The sequence below is a fragment of the Mercenaria mercenaria genome, chromosome 1 (genome assembly GCF_021730395.1).
Source record: "Mercenaria mercenaria strain notata chromosome 1, MADL_Memer_1, whole genome shotgun sequence".
Taxonomy (NCBI): Eukaryota; Metazoa; Mollusca; class Bivalvia; order Venerida; family Veneridae; genus Mercenaria; species Mercenaria mercenaria.
The window spans coordinates 47391980-47413363 of record NC_069361.1 but is presented as its reverse complement, the minus strand read 5'-3'; the positions used below and the strand labels follow the sequence as shown (position 1 = coordinate 47413363).

Below are 21384 nucleotides of genomic sequence, written 5' to 3'. Positions count from 1 at the left end.
TTCAGTCTGTTTTAAAACATTTAGTAGAACAGAAAAGTATAAGACTGTCTTTTAATTTACCGACTACAATGGAATGATGGCTCAGTAGTAAAGTTGATGGCGCATGTAACATTTGTGATACTGGCAGATGTAGGTTCAAGACCATTTTCGTTCTCATCGCCTAAAGTACTCTTGAGCTCAGGTAATCTAAAATCTGACAAGCTAAAAACCTCATTTTATCTATGAGACCTCACCCTTAGTCCACATGGGGGTCAGACCATCATCTGTGCAATTTTGACTAATCTTACATCCCTACCACTAAAGGATTTGGTGGAATTGCATTGGGATTTATAAGCAGTGATACTTAATCAAAGGAAATAGTTCCTGCACCTCAAGGGGACTGCTCCCTCTCTCTGAAATTGGTAATGACGAACATTTATATAATTATGAATCCTTAAAGACCCACCATGACCTAGTGACCTACTTTTTTCACCCACAAAAACTTCAAGAAAATCATTCTTGAAATACAGGTAATATACAGTTATACTACAAGTTTTCAGGTGGACAATTTAGGCCATTCCTGAATAAATGTGTTTTGACAACTTCATCTGTAAACTTATTCAGTCAATCTCTTTACAGCATAATTTTCAAAAACATAGATGAATAACTATCTTACACTGTGAAACAAAATGTGATTGAAATTTCACTGAATACACTGATTTCAGTACATATTGCTACAATTATTCGATACAAGAGCTGTCCGTAAGACAGCGCGCTCGACTTTTCTCAGTGCTTGACTGAATTTGAGCTTTGCCAGTAAAAAAAAAAATCCAAGTTAAAAAGGGGCATAACTCTGTTAAAATTCAAATTATAGTTATGAGAATTGTGTCTGCTGGTGTAGACATTGATAGTAAATAACTATTTTGAGTTTCAAGTCAAAAGCTTTAATAGTAACAGAGATATTTGACTTTACCAAAAACTTTAACTAAAAAATCTAAGTTAAAAAGGGGCTTAATTCTGTCAAAATTCAAACCAGAGTTATAGGAATTGTGTCTCCTGGTGTAGATTTTGATAGTAAATAACTATTTTGAGTTTCAAGTCAAAAGCTTTAATAGTAACAGAGATTATTTTGACTTTATCAAAAATTTTAACAAAATTTGTAAGTTTAAAAGGGGCATAATTCTGTCAAAATTCAATTCAGTGTTATGGGGATTGTTTCTCCTGGTGTAGACTTTGATAGTAAATAAGTATATTATGTTTCAAGTCAAGTTTGATAGTAACAGAGATATTTGACTTTATCGAAAACTTTAACCAAAAATTCTAAGTTAAAAAGGGGCATAATTCTGTCAAAATTTAAATCAGAGTTATGGGGATTGTTTATCCTGGTGTAGACTTTGATAGTAAATAACCATTTTAAGTTTCAAGTCAATAGCTTTGATAGTAACAGAGATATTTGACTTTATCAAAAACTTTAACCAAAAATTCTAAGTTAAAAAGGGGCATAATTCTGTCAAAATTCAAATCAGAGTTATGGGGATTGTTTCTCCTGGTGTACACTTTGATAGTAAATAACTGTTTTTAGTTTTCAAGTCAATAGCTTTGATAGTAAAAGAAATATTTGACTTTATCAAAAACTTTAACCAACGGCAACGCCGACGCCGGGGCGAGTGCAACAGCTCTACATTTTCTTTGAAAAGTCGAGCAAAAAATGCTAAGACATTACACACACTGTCTTTGCCTAATATATGTCACTGTCAGTTTGTAACTAGATACTTGTTATTTCTCATTTTCTTGGTGCAAAGTATGTATAATTACCATCATGGAAATACAAAAGAATACAGTTATTTTGTGGTGCCTCTTTAAAGACCAACCACAACCTAATGACCTACTTTTTCCTCCCACATGAACTTCAGGCAAACCATTCTCATATTACTGGTATAATACAGCTATTCTACAAGATGACAGGTCCATAATTTAGGCCCTCCTTGAATAAATGTGTTTTTGCAACTTTATCTGCAAAAGTATTCAGTAATTTTCTTTTCAATTCAATAGTTTTAAAACATAGAATAATAACAAACTTTCTTATACTTTAGGAACAAAGTATGGTCTAAACTAACTATAATCTTTCAAGAAATGTTCATACTACTTCATTAATTTAATAATATATACAGACATTAAACACATCTTGGCCTTATATATGTCACTGTCAATTTGTAATTGACAAAAAAAAAAGAAAAAAGATGACAGCGTCTGGAATCGAACCCAGAATGCCAAAGCAATAAAGAAATTTTCCGCTGTCATTACCGATACCACTATAGAAATCACTATTATTGAAATCATTAACATTCTTTGGGGACTAATTTTCGTGGATTTCGTGGTTGAGTCAATCCACGAAATCTAATCCCAACAAACAAGTAAAATTCTCATTCATTTTATGTTCAAAATTTGAAATCCATGAATTCATATCCCCACGAAATTGCCATTTTGACCGAAACCACAAAAAATTTCATGCCCACGAAATTAAATGATTTTACAGTATAGATATTTATAATCGAGGAAATTTACCTCGAGTAAAGCTTTACAAACACTTTTCGATTTTCATCGTAAAAAGTGGTAAAAACAACTAATTCTCATGTGTTTCCATAACTTTAAACATATAATCTGTCAGTAATTAAGTTTCAAAGCATTCTTAAGAAATACAGCATAAATTTCCAGATATCTAAAAAAAATCTGGAGGCCAAGGCCTTTAACAAGAACACCGCCTTGCGGGTGCTGACGCTCATCTGATTTTTTTTGTGTAATAGAAATATTGTCCTACCCATGATTTTCTTAGTCTAAAAAGGGCCATCATTCTTGCAAAAAGCAGGATAGAGTTATGTTTCTTGATGTACAGTGTCCACTTATGATGGTGAAAAACTGTTGCAAGTTTTAAAGCAATAGCTTTGATAGTTTATGAGAAAAGTTGACTTAAACATAATACTCAACCAAGAAAATGATTTTCTAAGTCCAAAAGGGGCAATAATTATTGCAAAAAGCAGGATGGAGTTATGTTGCTTGCTGTACAGGGTCAGCTTATGATGGTGAACAAGTGTTGCAAGTTTCAAAGCAATAGCTTTGATAGTTTAAGAGAAAAAGTTGACCTAAACATAAAACTTAACCAAGAAATCTGATATTTTCTAAGTCCAAAAGGGGCCATAAATCTTGCAAAAAGCAGGACGGAGTTATGTTTCTTGCTGTACAGGGTCAACTTATGATGGTGAACAAGTGTTGCAAGTTTGAAAGCAATAGCTTTGATAGTTTAGGATAAAAGCTGACCTAAACATAAAACTTAACCAAGAAATCTGACATTTTCTAAGTACAAAAGGGGCCATAAATCTTGCAAAAAGCAAGATGGAGTTATGTTTCTTGCTATACAGGGTCAGCTTATGATGGTGAACAAGTATTCCAAGTTTCAAAGCAATAGCTTTGATAGTCTAGGAGAAAAGTTGACCTAAACATAAAACTTAACCTAAAAATCTGACATTTTCTAAGTACAAAAGGGGCCATAAATCTTGCAAAAAGCAAGATGGAGTTATGTTTCTTGCTATACAGGGTCAGCTTATGATGGTGAACAAGTATTCCAAGTTTCAAAGCAATAGCTTTGATAGTTTAGGAGAAAAGCTGACCTAAACATAAAACTTAACCAGGCAACGCCGACGCCGACAACCGCTCAAGTGATGACAATAACTCATGAATCATTTTTTTTCAAAAAATCAGATGAGCTAAAAATGGTTTTTTAAGTAACAGGCGAAAATTTGGTATTTTTCAAACAGGAGATTTGTAGACTTTTCACAGGCAAGTGGACTTTTCAAAGTCATTGGCATTTTTAAAAATGTATTCCCATTTTCGCGAGTATGTGAGCTTAAATTCGAACCCTGAAGACGTGTTAAAATCTAGGACATGTCTGTAGCACTCCATAAATTCATCAGCATATTTTATCAGGGTTCAAATTTAGACAAGCATACAAGCTAAATGCTAGTGGAATTTTAAAATAGCTAGTGGGTTTGAAATGTACTAGCTAATTTCAGCTAGTCAATAATATAACAAGCAAATGTCTTCAGAGCTTTAATAAAGTTTAATTGTTTTGAAGGTACACAGTTTTCTTCATGAAAGGAATGCTATCATTTAAGATCATGATATTTTATTGTTTAACAAAAATGGCACAAGCTATTTTAAGCTAATAGAAATATTTTTGTTTGTGACTGGCTACTAACAGAGATCAATCAGTAAGCTTTGGCCAGTCAAATATTAATAGAGTAATTAAATATTATTAACTTTAGCCAGTACTTTTCATTTTAGCTAGTGATCAAAAAGGGCACTAGCTAATTTCAGCTAGTACAAACTATTGTTAAATTTGACCCCTGTTTTATGTTCGAAAACACAATTGCTTGGCATTCAAACACATTATGTAAGATTCCAAATACATGATGTCCATCTTGTAATCGAAACTAAGAAAAAGTGGTGGTTGTTGCTATCATGGAGGAGTATAGGGATGGAGTGTGGATGTGATTATTGGTGCTAATTATTTATTATACCCCATGGATGACATTTATAGTTCCTTGTAACTCCTTTCAAAATCCTATGAGAGGTATCACCATAGACACCTAATTATCACAATTTTATTAACACAATCCTTTCAACACACTGTCACGGCCTGTAAACACTGGCTTGTCCTCTTTGAGGAGATGAGTTGATAAAAGAGCCAATGATACTTCCGAGGAGGCGCTAATGACCGGAACTTTATGCAGAATGTAAACAAAGAAGAAGGGTGAGTAGATTGTTTCCTTTCTGAGATAAATGTAAGGCCCTATTTCAAAAAATAGCCAATGTAGTTCCATTCAGAAATGATTATACTTTTTATATATGCAGGCCATTTTGCAAGGTAAATGCATTCCTTGACGTGAGAACTTTTGAAAGTTGGAAAATGGGGTAAGTTTGAACCAAAAGTGGAGATTTACACATATATTTTATCCCAATTTACACATATAAGAGTAAACATACATTGTACCAATTTTTCCCATAATGGTATGTTAAATCTGTATTATTTATGTGTTTTAACGGCGGATTTTACCCCACTATGCTCAATTTTGGCTAAGAGGAGGAGCCAAAGCCTTGGAGGAGGCGCAAAAGTCCAGAGTCGGAGCCACTGACCAATTCATTTCCTGGGTGATGAACACTCGTATAGAGCGTTTTCCTTCTCGTAATGTAATATCTATTTCGTTTTAATGTTTATAATTTGATGCTTGAAAATGTATTATACTGCCCAAATGCACATAATCTACCTAAAATAACAAGAGCTGTCCATAAGACAGCCCACTCGACTTTTCTCAGTACTTGACTCTGAATTAGAGCTTTGCCAGTAAAACTTTATAAAACTTAAAACTCTAAGTTAAAAAGGGGATAACTCAAAATTCAATCAGAGTTATAGAGATTGTTTCTCCTGGTGTAGACTTTGATAGTAAATAACTGTTTTACGTTTCAAGTCAATAGCTTTGATAGTAACAGAAATATTTGACTTTATAAAAAAAATAACCAACGGCGACGCCAACTCCAACTCCGACGCCGACACCGGTGCGAGTGCAATAGCTTTACTTTTTCTTCGAAAAATTGAGCTTAATATATGTGTATGTATCAGCGCAACGGCTACAAAGTTTAATGTTTAATGGTCAATTTTATTTTAAAAGTTTGAAAGGAATCGCAAAGAAAGGATGCTCAGTTCTGTATGATATTATTACTTTTGTTCTTTCCAGATGGGTCTGTTTAAAGGCAAACGTAGGATAGGGTTATCATTGACAACCAAAAAGAATGATGTAACATACAAATTTAAAAGAAAAGAAAATAAAGCACAGCAAAATACATCAAATTTAGACGAACAGTTTAGAAATGTAACCATGAGCACCCCAAATAAAATGAAGCGCAAGAGAACGATTGTCACCAGCAATAAAGTGAGCACATTCAGATCTCATTTGCACAAAAATTGTATTATCACCAATCGTTCGCTTGTACAATACACACCAGGACCGAAAATGGTAATACTTTTTGCGGAAATGATGGCGATTTATTCTACAAACCATTAATCAGCTTAGTATATGTGTAAATTAAACAAAACAGTTGTGCTATTTGACATTTGGTTTTATACTTGCTACTTTAGAAGTAAAATGTTTTATTAAACTTTGAAGCGCTATTTCTGGGTGCATACATGGCGCTAAATACAACGTTCACGTGACGTAAACACAATATTGTTTTGACGATTTAAGCATTGCTAGTCATGTAAGAATGTACACTTTATTTATAAAACTCCCTCGATATTTTTGCTCATTTGTTTTTTTTTTTATCTTTTCAGTATATTTATGTCTTTTCTCACCCATTTAGAAACAAATTTTTAAGAGTTATTTGAAAGCATAAATAAAATCGAGTAAGGCAGTGATACTATATAATGTAAATATAAGAAATGATATTTTTTCAAATCAATGAATCGCGCTAGCTGGAAATTAAGTATCAACATACATGTTTCCTTACAAACGTTATTTAAGTAAAATTAGAAAACTGTATTTATAATTCTGTAACTGTAAGCTCAGTAACGTTCAATACCCATTCTTACTACGTAGCATTAATTAAAAACAAATCTGACATCAAATATTGCTTCAACAGATGGCACCCTCCCAGTACTAAATAATAACTAATTAATATGACTTTGACTGCAGAACGACTACTCACAAACGGACAAGGATAAGACAAAAGCTGTATGATACATGCGGTTCGACAGGGAAATAAATATCTAACGTTTTCAGTTTCTTTGTTATCGTTAGAACATCTGGGAGAGGTATTTTGAGTGTTAGCATTTTCATATACGTATATGTAATCGAATTAAGCAATTTACAAGTAAACAATTATATTTATTTAGCATTTGTAAGTACCTAGTGAAGCACATATTGCATATTGCAATTGCATTTCAAGACTAACACAAAGTTAACACTAACTATTAAAAATCCATGAAAACATGAAAACCGTTGTGCATTAGGGAATGTCCCTTTCACAGAAAATATCATAATTATACAACTTATAACGCCATGATAGCCCATCATTAGACAAGTGCAAAAGAAAAGAGAAGTGCAAATATCTCGTAATACATTCTAAGGAAATGAATAGGATGTTGTTAAAACATCATCCATCAGCTGTTTGTAACAATCCAAGGAAATCATGATAAAGCTCTGGTATGTGAGAATTGATGACACATTAAAAAATCTCCATTTCAAAGTGCTTTGGCTCCCACTCCGGTTCTTAGCGCCTCCTCTGCGGCCGTGGCTCCTCCACATGGTGATTAATGCACATGTACAAGATAAACACGCTAGTAAACCACGTACGTCATGCAGTAGTAAGATATGCTTTCAGCAAGGTTGATGCAGGGACTATAAAATCTTAAATTTGTGTAAATTAGGGTGAAATATATGGAAAAATGTCTACATTTGGTTTGGACTTACTGTATTTTCCAACTTTCAAAAGTTCTCACGTCAAGGAATGCATTTACCTTGCAAAATGGCCTGCATATATAAAAAGTATAATCATTTCTGAATGGAACTACATTGGCTATTTTTTGAAATAGGGCCTTACATTTATCTGAGAAAGGAAACAATCAACTCAACCTTCTTCTTTGTTTACATTCTGCATGAAGTTCCAGTCATTAGCGCCTCCTCGGAAGTATCATTGGCTCTTTTTTCAACTCATCTCCTCAAAGAGGACGAGCCAGTGTTTACAGGCCGTGACTGTGTGGCACTGTGGTATTGATGCATTAAAATCTCAACAAAATGCAGGTAGCTGGTTACATTACCGCACTTGTCATAGTTTTTAATCATTCGTTTTAAACTAAATTCTTTCAAATTTCCTGATGATTTTAGACATGTGAAAGTAAAATCTAGGTATCAATTTTTCATTTACTTTAAGTATTAAAATCGTGAGCAATTAATTGTGTGTATTTTAAATACTGACCATTTTTTCGACTGCATACAGTCAAGTTTATAGAAGGAAATGTTCATGTAAAAATATTTCTTTATTAAGTATTTATTCAGTTACAAATCTTGTTTATTCATTTATTTCGTAGATTTGAAACTGTAACATGAGAATGTCAAAATATTTCACAGATTATGTACAATAATTTCTAAAACAGAAATGACATTAATGTGTAAATGACACAAACACAATGATCTCTGAAAGAGTGTAATTGGAACTGGTATAGGACACATCATAGTTACGCCATTCACAGTCATGTACAGTGTACTCGGGTATTCTAAACCAGTGTTTTCATAAAAATTACAATTAGACTAATGCTTCAATATGAATAGATCATTAAGTTGCCAATAAAAGGCTATTAATCTGAATTCTGAAACATGGTTCATACAGGACTTGGCAAAAAAAATTCAAGGACTTTTCAAGGACTTTTTAAGGACTTTTTATGGATTTTCAAGGACTATTTTAATCGCTTTAAATCTTAAATTACAAAACCATTTAGGCTCTTCATAAGGCATTATGACAGAAGAAAAGTTACAGAACAGTTTTATTTTCCATAAGCTACAATAGCATATCTTAACCTTTATGAGATCTTCAATGGGATTACCTTTTATGAGCTATATTTGCCTGTATACATACTTAGTACATGTTTCTTATGTCTTTCAAGCTCTCAAGACTAGTTTTCAATTTGTCCTCAAGGGACTTCACTTCTTGTTTTCGCGTGTGATTTCAATGCACTTTCTCCCATAGTTCCGACATCAATGAGTTTATCACATACACTTATGCTTGTCTGACTTAAACTCCTTTAACCACGATGAATAATCATCCTGTGTAAGCCATTTATTGGCGAAACTACATTTATTTTTTGGGCCACTCATTGTTGTTGTTGAGGCTGAACACCACTAAATCCAGCTGTTCTTTATTTCATATAAAATCCACTCACTTCATAACGGTGTTTCGACATTTTCTAGCATATCAGATTTTCAGAGACTTATATTCCCATAAAGAGCTAGATCGCTACTTTAGAAAAACAAAAAGAAAAGGGGGTGTTAACTTTTATATAAGAAAACTACAGTTCGTTAAATACAACCCGCTGAATTTACTACTTTTCGCTTCTTTCAATTTCTCTTTTCGTGACATTAAATTCTTACGCCGCCATTTTTATCTAGCATGCGATAGGAACATGCCGATTTCATTACAATGCAAAGTGATACATACTGAAACGCGGTAGGGTAAAAGTAAGCACATTGCTGCCGAGAAAATGCACTAGGAAAGGAAAAAAGATTAGTACTATTTATATTTGGACTACTTGTGACTAGACCTGCGGAGGCTTACATTCTATTTGGTAGTGATCAGCCTATAAGAGAAAATTTTTGTCTGATTTTTCCATGAATTTGCATTCATTCTCAAGGTACACCTATTTCACAATGATTCTGCTTTGTTTTGGTGCAAAATATTGAGAAAATGTAGAGAAATAACCATTCATTACAGGTCACCCCCATCCCCAAAAATATGCAAAATTTAGCCCTGTGCAAGCAATATTTCAATTAATTTTACCTTATTCGTGGAATTTACATTTACCATCCATTTAATCGTTACGATGTTTGTCATTTTCATTCAGAAACATGCTAATTTCAATATTATTTAGACAAATGAAGTGCTAAAATGCGAGAAAAGACATTTACTAGGTCCTAAAACGAACCAAAATAGTGCCAACTGGTCGAAAATTCGATCTAAATTCCAAAAACACAAGAAATTTAAGCGTTTTCAGCCATTTGTTACCGTTTTACATCATAAAGAATAGATTAATGGCATTTCCATTCATTTTCGAGGGCTTTCAGAAAATAACATGTATTGCCCCTTATAGGCTGAACACCACTAAATCCAGCTGTTCTTTATTTCATATAAAATCCACTCACTTCATAACGGTGTTTCGACATTTTCTAGCATATCAGATTTTCAGAGACTTATATTCCCATAAAGAGCTAGATCGCTACTTTAGAAAAACAAAAAGAAAAGGGGGTGTTAACTTTTATATAAGAAAACTACAGTTCGTTAAATACAACCCGCTGAATTTACTACTTTTCGCTTCTTTCAATTTCTCTTTTCGTGACATTAAATTCTTACGCCGCCATTTTTATCTAGCATGCGATAGGAACATGCCGATTTCATTACAATGCAAAGTGATACATACTGAAACGCGGTAGGGTAAAAGTAAGCACATTGCTGCCGAGAAAATGCACTAGGAAAGGAAAAAAGATTAGTACTATTTATATTTGGACTACTTGTGACTAGACCTGCGGAGGCTTACATTCTATTTGGTAGTGATCAGCCTTGATAAGTCACGCTACAATGACCTTGCGCATAATATTTTAACGTTGTGAAAATCGCTATTCCGTATCTAACTTCCGTACCGAAACGGTGTTCAACTAGCGTTCCCTCCGTGGGTGTGCATGTATTTTTATTTTACACCGTTTTTTCGCTCGTTTTGACTTATTTATTATTTATTTTTTGTATTTTTCCCCTACAATACGATTGCACCCACGTTTTTAGCAAAATTTAAGGACTTTTCTACCTTTTTTTTCAAAATTCAAGTACTTTTTCAGGGGATTTTTGGAAGAAAAAAATCAAGGACTTTTCAAGGACTTAGGATCAAATTCAAGGACTTTCAAGGACCTGTGCGAACCATGTGAAATATCACATACTTTGCGTAATATTCAAATTTTCCCGAACTCCACAACCGCGGCTATTCCAAGTAATTTCCAGGTATTCCGAATCGCTATTGCCATTACTCATTTATACCTGCAGATATTTACCTACAGATACTGGTTTTAAAGTAAAATGCTCTTTTCGGAATGAAAGGAAAACTTTATGTTCGGTAAATCACACAAAATAACAAGTTCAAATTAAACAAGAGGGCGATGGTGGCACTAAATCGCTCACCTGAGTCCCATTGCTTAAGTTCATGATATAGGGAAAACCAGCACTGTCCACTTCCTATAGAGCTCTATGTAAAATCAAGGGAACACGGAGCGGGCCAATATTGACCCTGGGATCATAATTTGAACAATCTTGGTAAAAGTCCATTAGCCAATGCAACATGCCAAATATCTAAGCTCTAGGCCTTCAGCTTTCAAAGAAGAAGATTTCTGAAATTTACAATATATCAATATTTATAAGGAAAATAAGCCCAACCGCAAATCTGATTACAATCATCTCCAATTAATGCTACACACACAAGCTATTTAGACACTCCTTTACCAATCAGAGCCTTGCTTTCAACATTTTGACAGTGAAAGTAGAAGTCCAGAAAAATATATATTTAACCTGGGATTCCAGTCTATAATTCTAATAAGTAAGCTTATTAAATATTAACACACTAGAAATAGTTGTTTTTCCTATTTTTCCATTCAAAATTAAGCGTTTGTAAGGGATATCAGAGGTAAACTGCCTTAATTATAAAGCTTTATATTCAACCATCGATAATTAGTGTACTTCTGTGGTGTATTGGTCAAGTATGCAGGAAAATATTTATTGCCCCAGCAACCCGGGTTCAATTCCCGACTCGGGTGTGACTTTTTCTTGATTTCACAATTTTTCAAAGATAGTTTTAGAAACAATTTCATGTTTTTATGTTCATAATTTGACGAAACTTTAAAATTTATTCTAAAGAAAAAATATTTTAGCCAAAATCTGAGTCCAGTCCCTTTTAGCCAATCGCTAGATGAAACCAGTCATCTGATTGGTTCAAATAAAGATAGATTCAATTTGATGGAAATAAAAATAGCAATATTGGAAATCTGATTATACAGAGATGAATTTGAATAGGCTGTCTTCAGATCTAACTTTTACGAAGATCGAAAACTTTCAGATTGCCCCGACCCCTGGCGGCCATTTTTTCCCCCCGAAATAGAACTGCTTAAGCAAATTGCCTATTCTGGTAGAGAGTCATCTAGAGATCATTTCTACAAAATATATTAAAATCCGGCAGACAGTTTCTGAGCGTATTTTTTAAAGATTTTCCTTTCAGTTGCCATGGCAACCACAGTTCTGCGTAGCTTTTAATTCTATGGACAATTTTGAAAGGGAACCACCCAAGGATCATTCCTGTGAAGTTTGGTGTAAATCTGCCCAGTGATTTTGAAGAAGAAGATTTTTGAAAATTTTGAAAATTTACAATATAGCCATATAGAGAAAATAAGCCCTGCCCCCTGGCGGCCATACATTTTAACGAAATAGAACGGCCTGAGCAATTTCGGTAGATGGTCACCTAGACATTATTTCTACAAAATATATTTAAAATCTGGCTGAGAAGATTTTCCTTTCAGTTGCCATGACAACCACAGTTTTGCATGAATTTTAATTCTTTGGGCAATTTTGAAAGGGGGCCACGGATGTTAACAGTTTCAAACATTTGTTCTAATCAGTATCTGCTGCTATATTTTTCATTTTGAACCAATATAATTATTATTTTCAATATAGGAACTGTGCTAATTATCAAAATAAAACAATATTTTCTTCAACTTCGAGCAATGTTCTTAAATCAATACTCATGGTAACAGAAGTTAAGTCTATTTTCACGTACATGCCTACAGTTCTACCAAATCACTGAACCATAACAGCAATAATTCTTTACTGCAACATATCACTTTTTTAACCTTAAAAACAAACATAACATCATAAAATGTTTAAATTAAACCATCAAATTTAAACGAAATCATTGAAAAATGTAACGGAAGTTAAAATTTCAATAGCCTTTCCTTTTGTTTTCCAGAATGCCACTGTCTCATGCAGAAATATAGAAACGATACAGAGAAAGGAAGAAATCAGAATCTGGAGCCTTTCTCAAGAAAGATCGAGAAAAAAAAGGAAGAGTTTTATACCAACAGATATGCTGAGTGAACCAGAAGCCAAAAAGAGAAAACAGGAAATTCTTAAGAGTGAAGAAGCATTATCAGAAGACAAAAGAGATACCAGCTACTGGACTGAAAGCAATACAAGGCACTTTCAAAATTCACTCAGTTGTACCAATAATCTGAAACACAATAATTGTCACCTCAGTGGATGGACAGTCCATGAGTTGATAAAAAGGGATAAAGATCTGAAAAGCAAGACTGTCACGGCAAAGGGGGATAGAAGAAGCAATTCTGAGTCAGCAAGCAAAGATGTTCAATTAGAAAAGGGTGAATATTGTGCTGCAGTATTTGATGAAGAGTGGTATATTGGTGTTGTGACAGACACAAACACAAGAGAATCTAAAACTAAAATAAATTTCATGCAAGAAGCTGGAAAACTTGGTGATTCATTCCGTGGTCAGTCAAACGAGATGAAACTTGGATGCCAAGTAAAGACATATTGACAAAAATTCCAGAACCTTTTCCACCTGGTAAAAGCAGAAGACTTTTTAAATTAGGAACAGAAACTATTGACCTGATTGAAACACTGTTTGAAAGTGAGGAAAAGTAAATATTGTCTTATTTAGTACAATCTGATGTGATTAATATCCGTTACGGAGTTAAGAATTTGGTATAAGGATTTCGCAATAGAAATAGTAATGTGTCTGCATGTTTATCATACTATCTTTGCATAGTCCTGACATATTTAAAGACAAAATAATTCGTAATTAGATCTACATGTTCAAAAATGGGTATAGAAGCTGAATAATATGTTCAAGGATGAGAATGATGAGGCAAGTTGTCTTCTAATCCACTATTTACTACACATATAGATATGCAGTATTATTTTCAAGCTTCAATGACACTTTAATGATAGTCTGCTGAAAGAAAGAAATAAAAAGAAGTGTAGTTTATGATACTAAAATACAAACCAGGTGGCTGCTTTCCTTTTGTTTAACTTCCGTTACAATTTGCTATGCCAATGTACAAATACCTACATGTTACTATGCTGTTCATTTCTTTAAATAGTTCGTGTTTATTTTAACAGACACACATCAAAGGGGAGACAATCAAAATCCCCTTGATCAAAATCCCCTCCACTGAAAAATGACTGGGTGTTACAAAATCCCCTTCATACTTTTGCCGGGGGTATCATAATCCCCTCTGTGATTTTTACTTATTTCATCAAGTACAAATATAACTATATACAACTTAAAAGTCTATTGCATAAAGCAAGTACATACAATGCCTTTAGCAAACATAATATAATTTGGAGCACTGATATCTATATATCTGTAATGTTAATCACAGAGGAGATTATGACTGCAAAAGAATGAAGGGGATTTTGTAACACCCTGTCATTTTTCAGTGGAGGGGATTTTGATCAAGGGGATTTTGATATACACTCACATCAAAGCGTCATATAAGCAGAAGACAATTCTTATTTTGGTATCGTTTTTTACTTTATTGTAGAAGGCAGTAGAAGTCAAAAAACATTCTTCATGAAATATTTCATCATCGCTGCAAAAGAACAAATATTTTGGCCTGGAGTATTTTGTGTGTATGTGTGAAACATTTTTATTGTATGAATATGTTTATGTTGTTCAAAGAACATTAACCCTTACCCTGCTATATTTCTATAATGGACTGGTCCATCTTTCAATTTGGACAGTACCACTTATTACTCAAAGGGGTTTTCACTGAAAATTTACTGACTGAATACCGAACAGTGCAGACCATGATCAGACTGCGTTCAAGAAGAATGTTTGTTTCTGTATGTAGAAATCTGACATTATAAACAACAATCATAATTATGGCTCTACAAGATTAAGGAAAGTGTCAGCTTTCTGGGGTTTTTTTTCCCATTTTATTTATTCAAATCCAACAAAAATCGGTCCTTTGATAAAGGTTTGAAGTTATGTGGCAAAATATTTCTTCAGGGAAGTGAGTATCAGATGTAATGGTGTGAATGGAAAATAGTTTGATATTCTTTGGGTAGAAATATCTTTGGCCCTAGTCTAAATATCCTGTTTTCTCATATTCTCGGGGGTCTACATGTAAGGGGTTGTTAGCTCACCTGTCACAAAGTGACAAGGTGAGATTTTGTGATCGCGCGGTGTCCGTCGTCCGTCCGTGCGTCCGTGCGTGCGTCCGTAAACTTTTGCTTGTGACCACTCTAGAGGTCACATTTTTCATGGGATCTTTATGAAAATTGGTCAGAATGTTCATCTTGATGATATCTAGGTCAAGTTCGAAACTGGGTCACGTGCCATCAAAAACTAGGTCAGTAGGTCTAAAAATAGAAAAACCTTGTGACCTCTCTAGAGGCCATATATTTCACAAGATCTTCATGAAAATTGCTCAGAATGTTCACCATGATGATATCTAGGTCAAGTTTGAAACTGGGTCACGTGCCATAAAAAACTAGGTCAGTAGGTCTAAAAATAGAAAAACCTTGTGACCTCTCTAGAGGCCATATATTTCACAAGATCTTCATGAAAATTGGTCAGAACATTCACCTTGATGATATCTAGGTCAAGTTCGAAACTGGATCACGTGCCATCAAAAACTAGGTCAGTAGGTCTAAAAATAGAAAAACCTTGTGACCTCTCTAGAGGCCATATTTTTCATGGGATCTTCATGAAAATTGATCAGAACATTCACCATGATGATATCTAGATCAAGTTCGAAACTGGGTCACGTGCCGTCAAAAACTAGGTCAGTAGGTCAAATAATAGAAAAACCTTGTGACCTCTCTAAAGGCCATATTTTTCATGGGATCTGTATGAAAGTTGGTCTGAATGTTCATCTTGATGATATCTAGGTCAAGTTTGAATGTGGGTCACGTCCGGTCAAAAACTAGGTCAGTAGGTCTAAAAATAGAAAAAGTTTGTGACCTCTCTAGAGGCCATATTTTTCATGAGATCTTCATGAAAATTGCTCAGAATGTTCACCATGATGATATCTAGGTCAAGTTTGAAACTGGGTCACGTGCCATAAAAAACTAGGTCAGTAGGTCTAAAAATAGAAAAACCTTGTGACCTCTCTAGAGGCCATATATTTCACAAGATCTTCATGAAAATTGGTCAGAACATTCACCTTGATGATATCTAGGTCAAGTTCGAAACTGGATCACGTGCCATCAAAAACTAAGTCAGTAGGTCAGATAATGGAAAAACTTTGTGACCTCTCTAAAGGCCATATTTTTCATGGGATCTGTATGAAAATTGGACTGAATGTTCATCTTGATGATATCTAGGTCAAGTTCGAAACAGGGTCATGTGCGGTCAAAAACTAGGTCAGTAGGTATAAAAATAGAAAAACCTTGTGACCCCTCTAGAGGCCATATTTGTGAATGGATCTCCATAAAAATTGGTCAGAATGTTCACCTTGATGATATCTAGATCAAGTTTGAAACTGGGTCACGTGCCTTAAAAAACTAGGTCAGTAGGTCAAATAATAAAAAAACCTTGTGACCTCTCTACAGGCCATACTTTTCATGGGATCTGTATGAAAGTTGGTCTGAATGTTCATCTTGATGATATATAGGTCAAGTTTGAAACTGGGTCAACTGCGGTCAAAAACTAGGTCAGTAGGTCTAAAATTATTAAAATCTTTTGACCTCTCTAGAGGCCATATTTTTCAATGGATCTTCATGAAAATTGATCTGAATGTTCACCTTGATGATATCTAGGTCAGTTTCGAAACTGGGTCATGTGCGATCAAAAACTAGGCCAGTAGGTATAAAGATAGAAAAACATTGTGACCTCTCTAGAGGCCATGTTTTTCATGAGATCTTCATGAAAATAGTGAGAATGTTCACCTTGATGATATCTAGATAAAGGTCAAAACAGGGTCACGTACCTTCGAAAACTAGGTCAATAGGTCAAATAATAGAAAAACCTTGTGACCTCTCTAGAGACCATATTTTTCAATGGATCTTCATGAAAATTGGTCAGAATTTTTATCTTGATAATATCTAGGTCAAGTTCAAAACTGGGTCACATGAGCTGAAAAACTAGGTCACTATGTCAAATAATAGAAAAAACGACGTCATACTCAAAACTGGGTCATGTGGGAAGAGGTGAGCGATTCAGGACCATCATGGTCCTCTTGTTTTTATTCCCAGTAGCAGATTAACCATTTCATAAACAGCATTTGGGTGTTATTTTGTAGAAAAATCACTCATACATGTCAAGTTCCGTGGACAATTTTCCAGGAGATTTCAGTTGAAAATCCAGGATATTTGATGAAAATCCAGGAGATATTTTCGACGAGCATTTTTTAGGAAATTTTTGGTCGATTCTATAAAACTGTATAACAGATAAGATCTGATCAATGTTTTTAGGTGCTTAAGTTGCATTTTAAAACATTTTAATCTTAATCCTGTTGAATACGATTGATTCTGCCTTTGCGACGAGTGTAAATTGTCCATGCAGTCTGATCATGATCTGCACTGTTTGCCATATATCAGTATCTTTTTTGTAAGCACCCTTAGCTTTTAAGTTACCGGTACTGTCCAAAATGAAAGATTGGAAAAGTTCATTTTAGAAATTCTGCAATGTAAACAGAAAATTATATATAGATTTATAGTAACTTTATTCAATTATTACAGTATGGTTTGAGCAGAGGAATTGGAATTTGGATGAAATTTTATACTGGCGAGTTTCTTTAATGTGAATAATCTGCAGGTTTTTTTTACATTCTTAGATTTTTTTGCAAATGAACAGAAGCTAACATTGAATGGAAATAAATCTATTTCACCCTTTTGAATCTATACTGAAAAATACTTTTTACTCATCAAAATGAAATTGAAAATCATAGCTGTTGAAAGAATATTAGAACCTATCTTTATTTGTTTTCTCCATCAGTGGTAATGATTGCCATCAATCCAATAAAGGTCGGCTCTTTAATCTACTCAAATGTATCCTCAAAATATCTCTTTTCACACTTAAAATCTTCAATAAACAAGTTCCTGTCTTATCATCATATTATGTCAGTATCAGCACTCGCCAATGAACGCAATCTAAATATAGCACAGTACACACCTGTTTGCAGAATGTCATCAGTATGTGACCTTGTTAAACTCTTATCAATATACCAGTAGAGTGATAAATTACGTCAGGCACAGTGTGTAATTAGGGATTAAGTTTGATATAGGAAACCATTAGCTTGGAATTTTGGATTTCCGGGAGAAATAATTGATTTCCGTATGTCCGGGAAATGGACAAAAAATCCGTGAGACTCCCGGACGATCCGGGAAACTTGACATGTATGATCACTTGTCTTTCAGACTGAGTCATAAAATATTACAGAAATTATCCCATTTAATTATTTTGTTACTGTATTTGATACCACCCTCACCCGCAGAAATGGACCAAGAGTTTCACGTATTTCCGTGGATTTAGATTTGACTTTTCATCACAAATAAGTTGTAGAATTTAAAACATTAAAATTACCATTGTGTAATAAAAAGATATATTCTGCAGTAAATACATCAAGAAATATGACAAGTAATTGCATAATAAATAATTTATGGCAAATTTGCTAACCCATACATGTGATAAGTTCAGAATCCCAAAACTGGAGGTTTGCCATTTTTCAGCTGGAGTTGTGGTCTCAAAACTGGAGGTTTTTTATGGACAAAAATTAAGCGCGCGGACACAAAATTTAGAGACAAAATCCAACATTTTAGGCCACACAATAACGCGTAAGTCTACACCAGAAGAAACAATACTCATAACTCTTGATTAGAACTTTGACAGAGTTATGCCACTTTTTAACTTACATTTTTTTGTTAAAAGTTTTATATAATGTCTAATATCTCTGTTACATTCAAAGCTATTGACTATTATGCCCCCTTTACTGGCAAAGCTTTAATTGCCCCTTTTACTGGCAAAGCTTTAATTCAGAGTCAATCACTGAGAAAAGTCGAGCATGGTGTCTTACAGAAGCTCCCTCTTGTTCTAACTTTAAACTTTCTTAACAGATTAAATTTGTAGAATCAAAGTCTCAATTAAGGTCTGAAATGGTGGTGAACATGTATTAACATTATTCTACTCGAAGACTGAAAAAAAAACGAAGCTCTCAATTGGTCTGAACACAACTCATAAATATTATGTAAATTCCTTACCCCACCCACTTTCGTATAAAAATACTGATCATTAATGATTTTGACGTGAAAAACAGAAAACAGAAATGCATCAACATGTATTTACCCTTACCAAAATAATGTAGATTGATGTTATCAAATCAGTGAGTGTGTGTTTTCATCCGTTTTTCAATGAAATAAGTCCGATTTTATTAGCAAATTAATTTGGTAAACATTGGAAGAAAATGGCGTAACTGCATAAGGGGAAATAACATTCATTTTCTAAAAATAGTAATGGGATGGTTTTTCCAACAATTATTCATGTGATTTTATAACAGAACAAAACTTTTCTTTGAATAATCAAAAAATCGTTTCAGCTGGGAATTATTTCTTAATCAATTAATTAATCTTATGACTGGGAGTTTTTTTGCTTCAAACTGGTAAAAAATGGAGCCTAATTGGCATTGAGAATGGACCGATATTCGGCCACGTGAGACAGGTGGAAAAGGTCCAGCTTGTCTAATCCCTTATCAAAACAAACAATTAATCATGTTATCAAAATTCACCTGTGAAAAACAACTCTTTCCTCCAGCTACATGCATGTCAAACATGTATAATACACAACAGTCCGTGACACATCGATTTACTGTGTAAACATGTTTGGCACTCCTCAGTAATTATCAACCCAGTCATAATACTGATTTTTTTTTTTTTTTTTTTTTTTGAAAAGCGGGAGAATTTTGGTTTTGGTCGGGAGATGGGAGGCAAGGTGAAAAAATCAGGATTTTGACCCTCCTGAGCGGGAGATCACATGTATGTGCTAACCCCACCAGAAAAAAATAAGGATTTTTTTGTAAATTGAGTAAAATGCTGATAATTTTGTCAATATGCGTTCAAATCACTTGAAATTTTCAATGTGTCAGTTCTGTATCATTCCTGTCTAGAAAATAACAAACATTAAATTATTTGACAACATTAAGGCAAAAAACGAGAATATGAGAAACAGGGATAATGAGACCTCGATAGACCGATTTTAAATAATGTCTACCTAGAAAGGGATATCGACCAGTCAAAAAAATATAACAATATTCAAGTTCAACTCTTGAGTACAATTATTTGGACTACCTTGGCCCGTGACAGTGTCTAGACTGGACCATAAGAATTTATCTACCAACCCTCTCGCGAGTGTTATATAGGCAGGAATTTCCGTTGAAAAAGAACCCACCTAATATATTATAACATTTGCAAGTTCGGATTAGTTAAATTAAGGTATATGTACCTGAAAACGAGTGCAAAATACACTACAGAACATTCACATCAAAAGTTTGTATTTTAGGTTCGTGACACGTTCGATTAGTAAGTAACTAAACAACGCCAACTTTTTGGGAAAGTTTAAAACCTGGAAACCCGGAAAACTTGTGCACGCGCTTAGGACCACAACTATTGAGAAGGTACTATTATTCAAAGGACCACTGAAGAGTATTAGCTGGTCACATATTTTTTATAAGTATATTTAAGTAGTGAAATATATATCTGTTGAAGTATAGTTTTCAGTTCATATGGTACCACTAAGAGGGCCCCCACTAAGGAGCATTTCAGAAGATCACTGAGGGCATGTTTTGCATGTAAAAATACTATACAAGCTTATCTTGATCTTGATCTTGATTGATTACGGTGAAACATTATAAATATTTACTCACCGCGCCTGCGTCAAGTTGCTTAGGTTTTAGAATATACGCCCCCCCCCCCTCCCCTACGACTGCTGATATAAATGAGAGACTGGATTGGTTGCTGTCATATATTTACTGATTAAATCCGGAGGTAGAGAGACCCAGTCACTGACTGTATTTGGAATGAAGCTGTATTGTAATGTATTAGTTCTTGCATAAATTCTGTTGAAATGATCACTATTCATATTCTTTGTAAAAGGAGACGGTCGTTGCAGATTATCAAGTGGAAGATTTGCCATAGAATTGAGTCCTTTACAGAATAGAATTAGTCTGTTTTGCTTTCTTCTTTCTATCAAAGGAGTAAGTTCCAGTTCACTTAAAATTTTCGACATAGAACCAGGTTCATAACTGTAGTTAGATGAAATATATCTAGCTGGTCTTGTTTGGACGTTTTCTAACTTGTCTTGTAAATTTATACATCTGATGAGGATCCCATGCTGAACTGGCATATTCCAAAACCGGACGGATTAATCTTTTGTAGGCTTGAAGTTTAACTTCACGGGGGCACATGGATAAATTCCTTTTTAGTAATCCTAAAGTTCTACATGCTTTGTTGCAGATTTCGTTGATATGTTTATTCCAATTCAAATCATTTTTGATGTGTGCTTCTAGATATTTAATTGATGTCAGATATTCAAGACTTATT

The 21384-nt window shown here is 34.1% G+C and overlaps 1 protein-coding gene across 1 annotated transcript in view; it reads right to left on the bottom strand.

Annotated features, from left to right (window-relative positions):
- Positions 1-20366, bottom strand: part of LOC123539592 (uncharacterized) — a 42119-nt gene extending 21753 nt beyond the window's left edge. Inside the window, exon 1 of the mRNA XM_045324245.2 lies at positions 20288-20366. Within this exon, the coding sequence (XP_045180180.2) occupies positions 20288-20320 (33 nt within the window). The 5' untranslated portion in view covers positions 20321-20366. The remainder of the gene's footprint in view (positions 1-20287) is intronic.
- Between the last annotated feature and the right edge of the window lie 1018 nt (positions 20367-21384).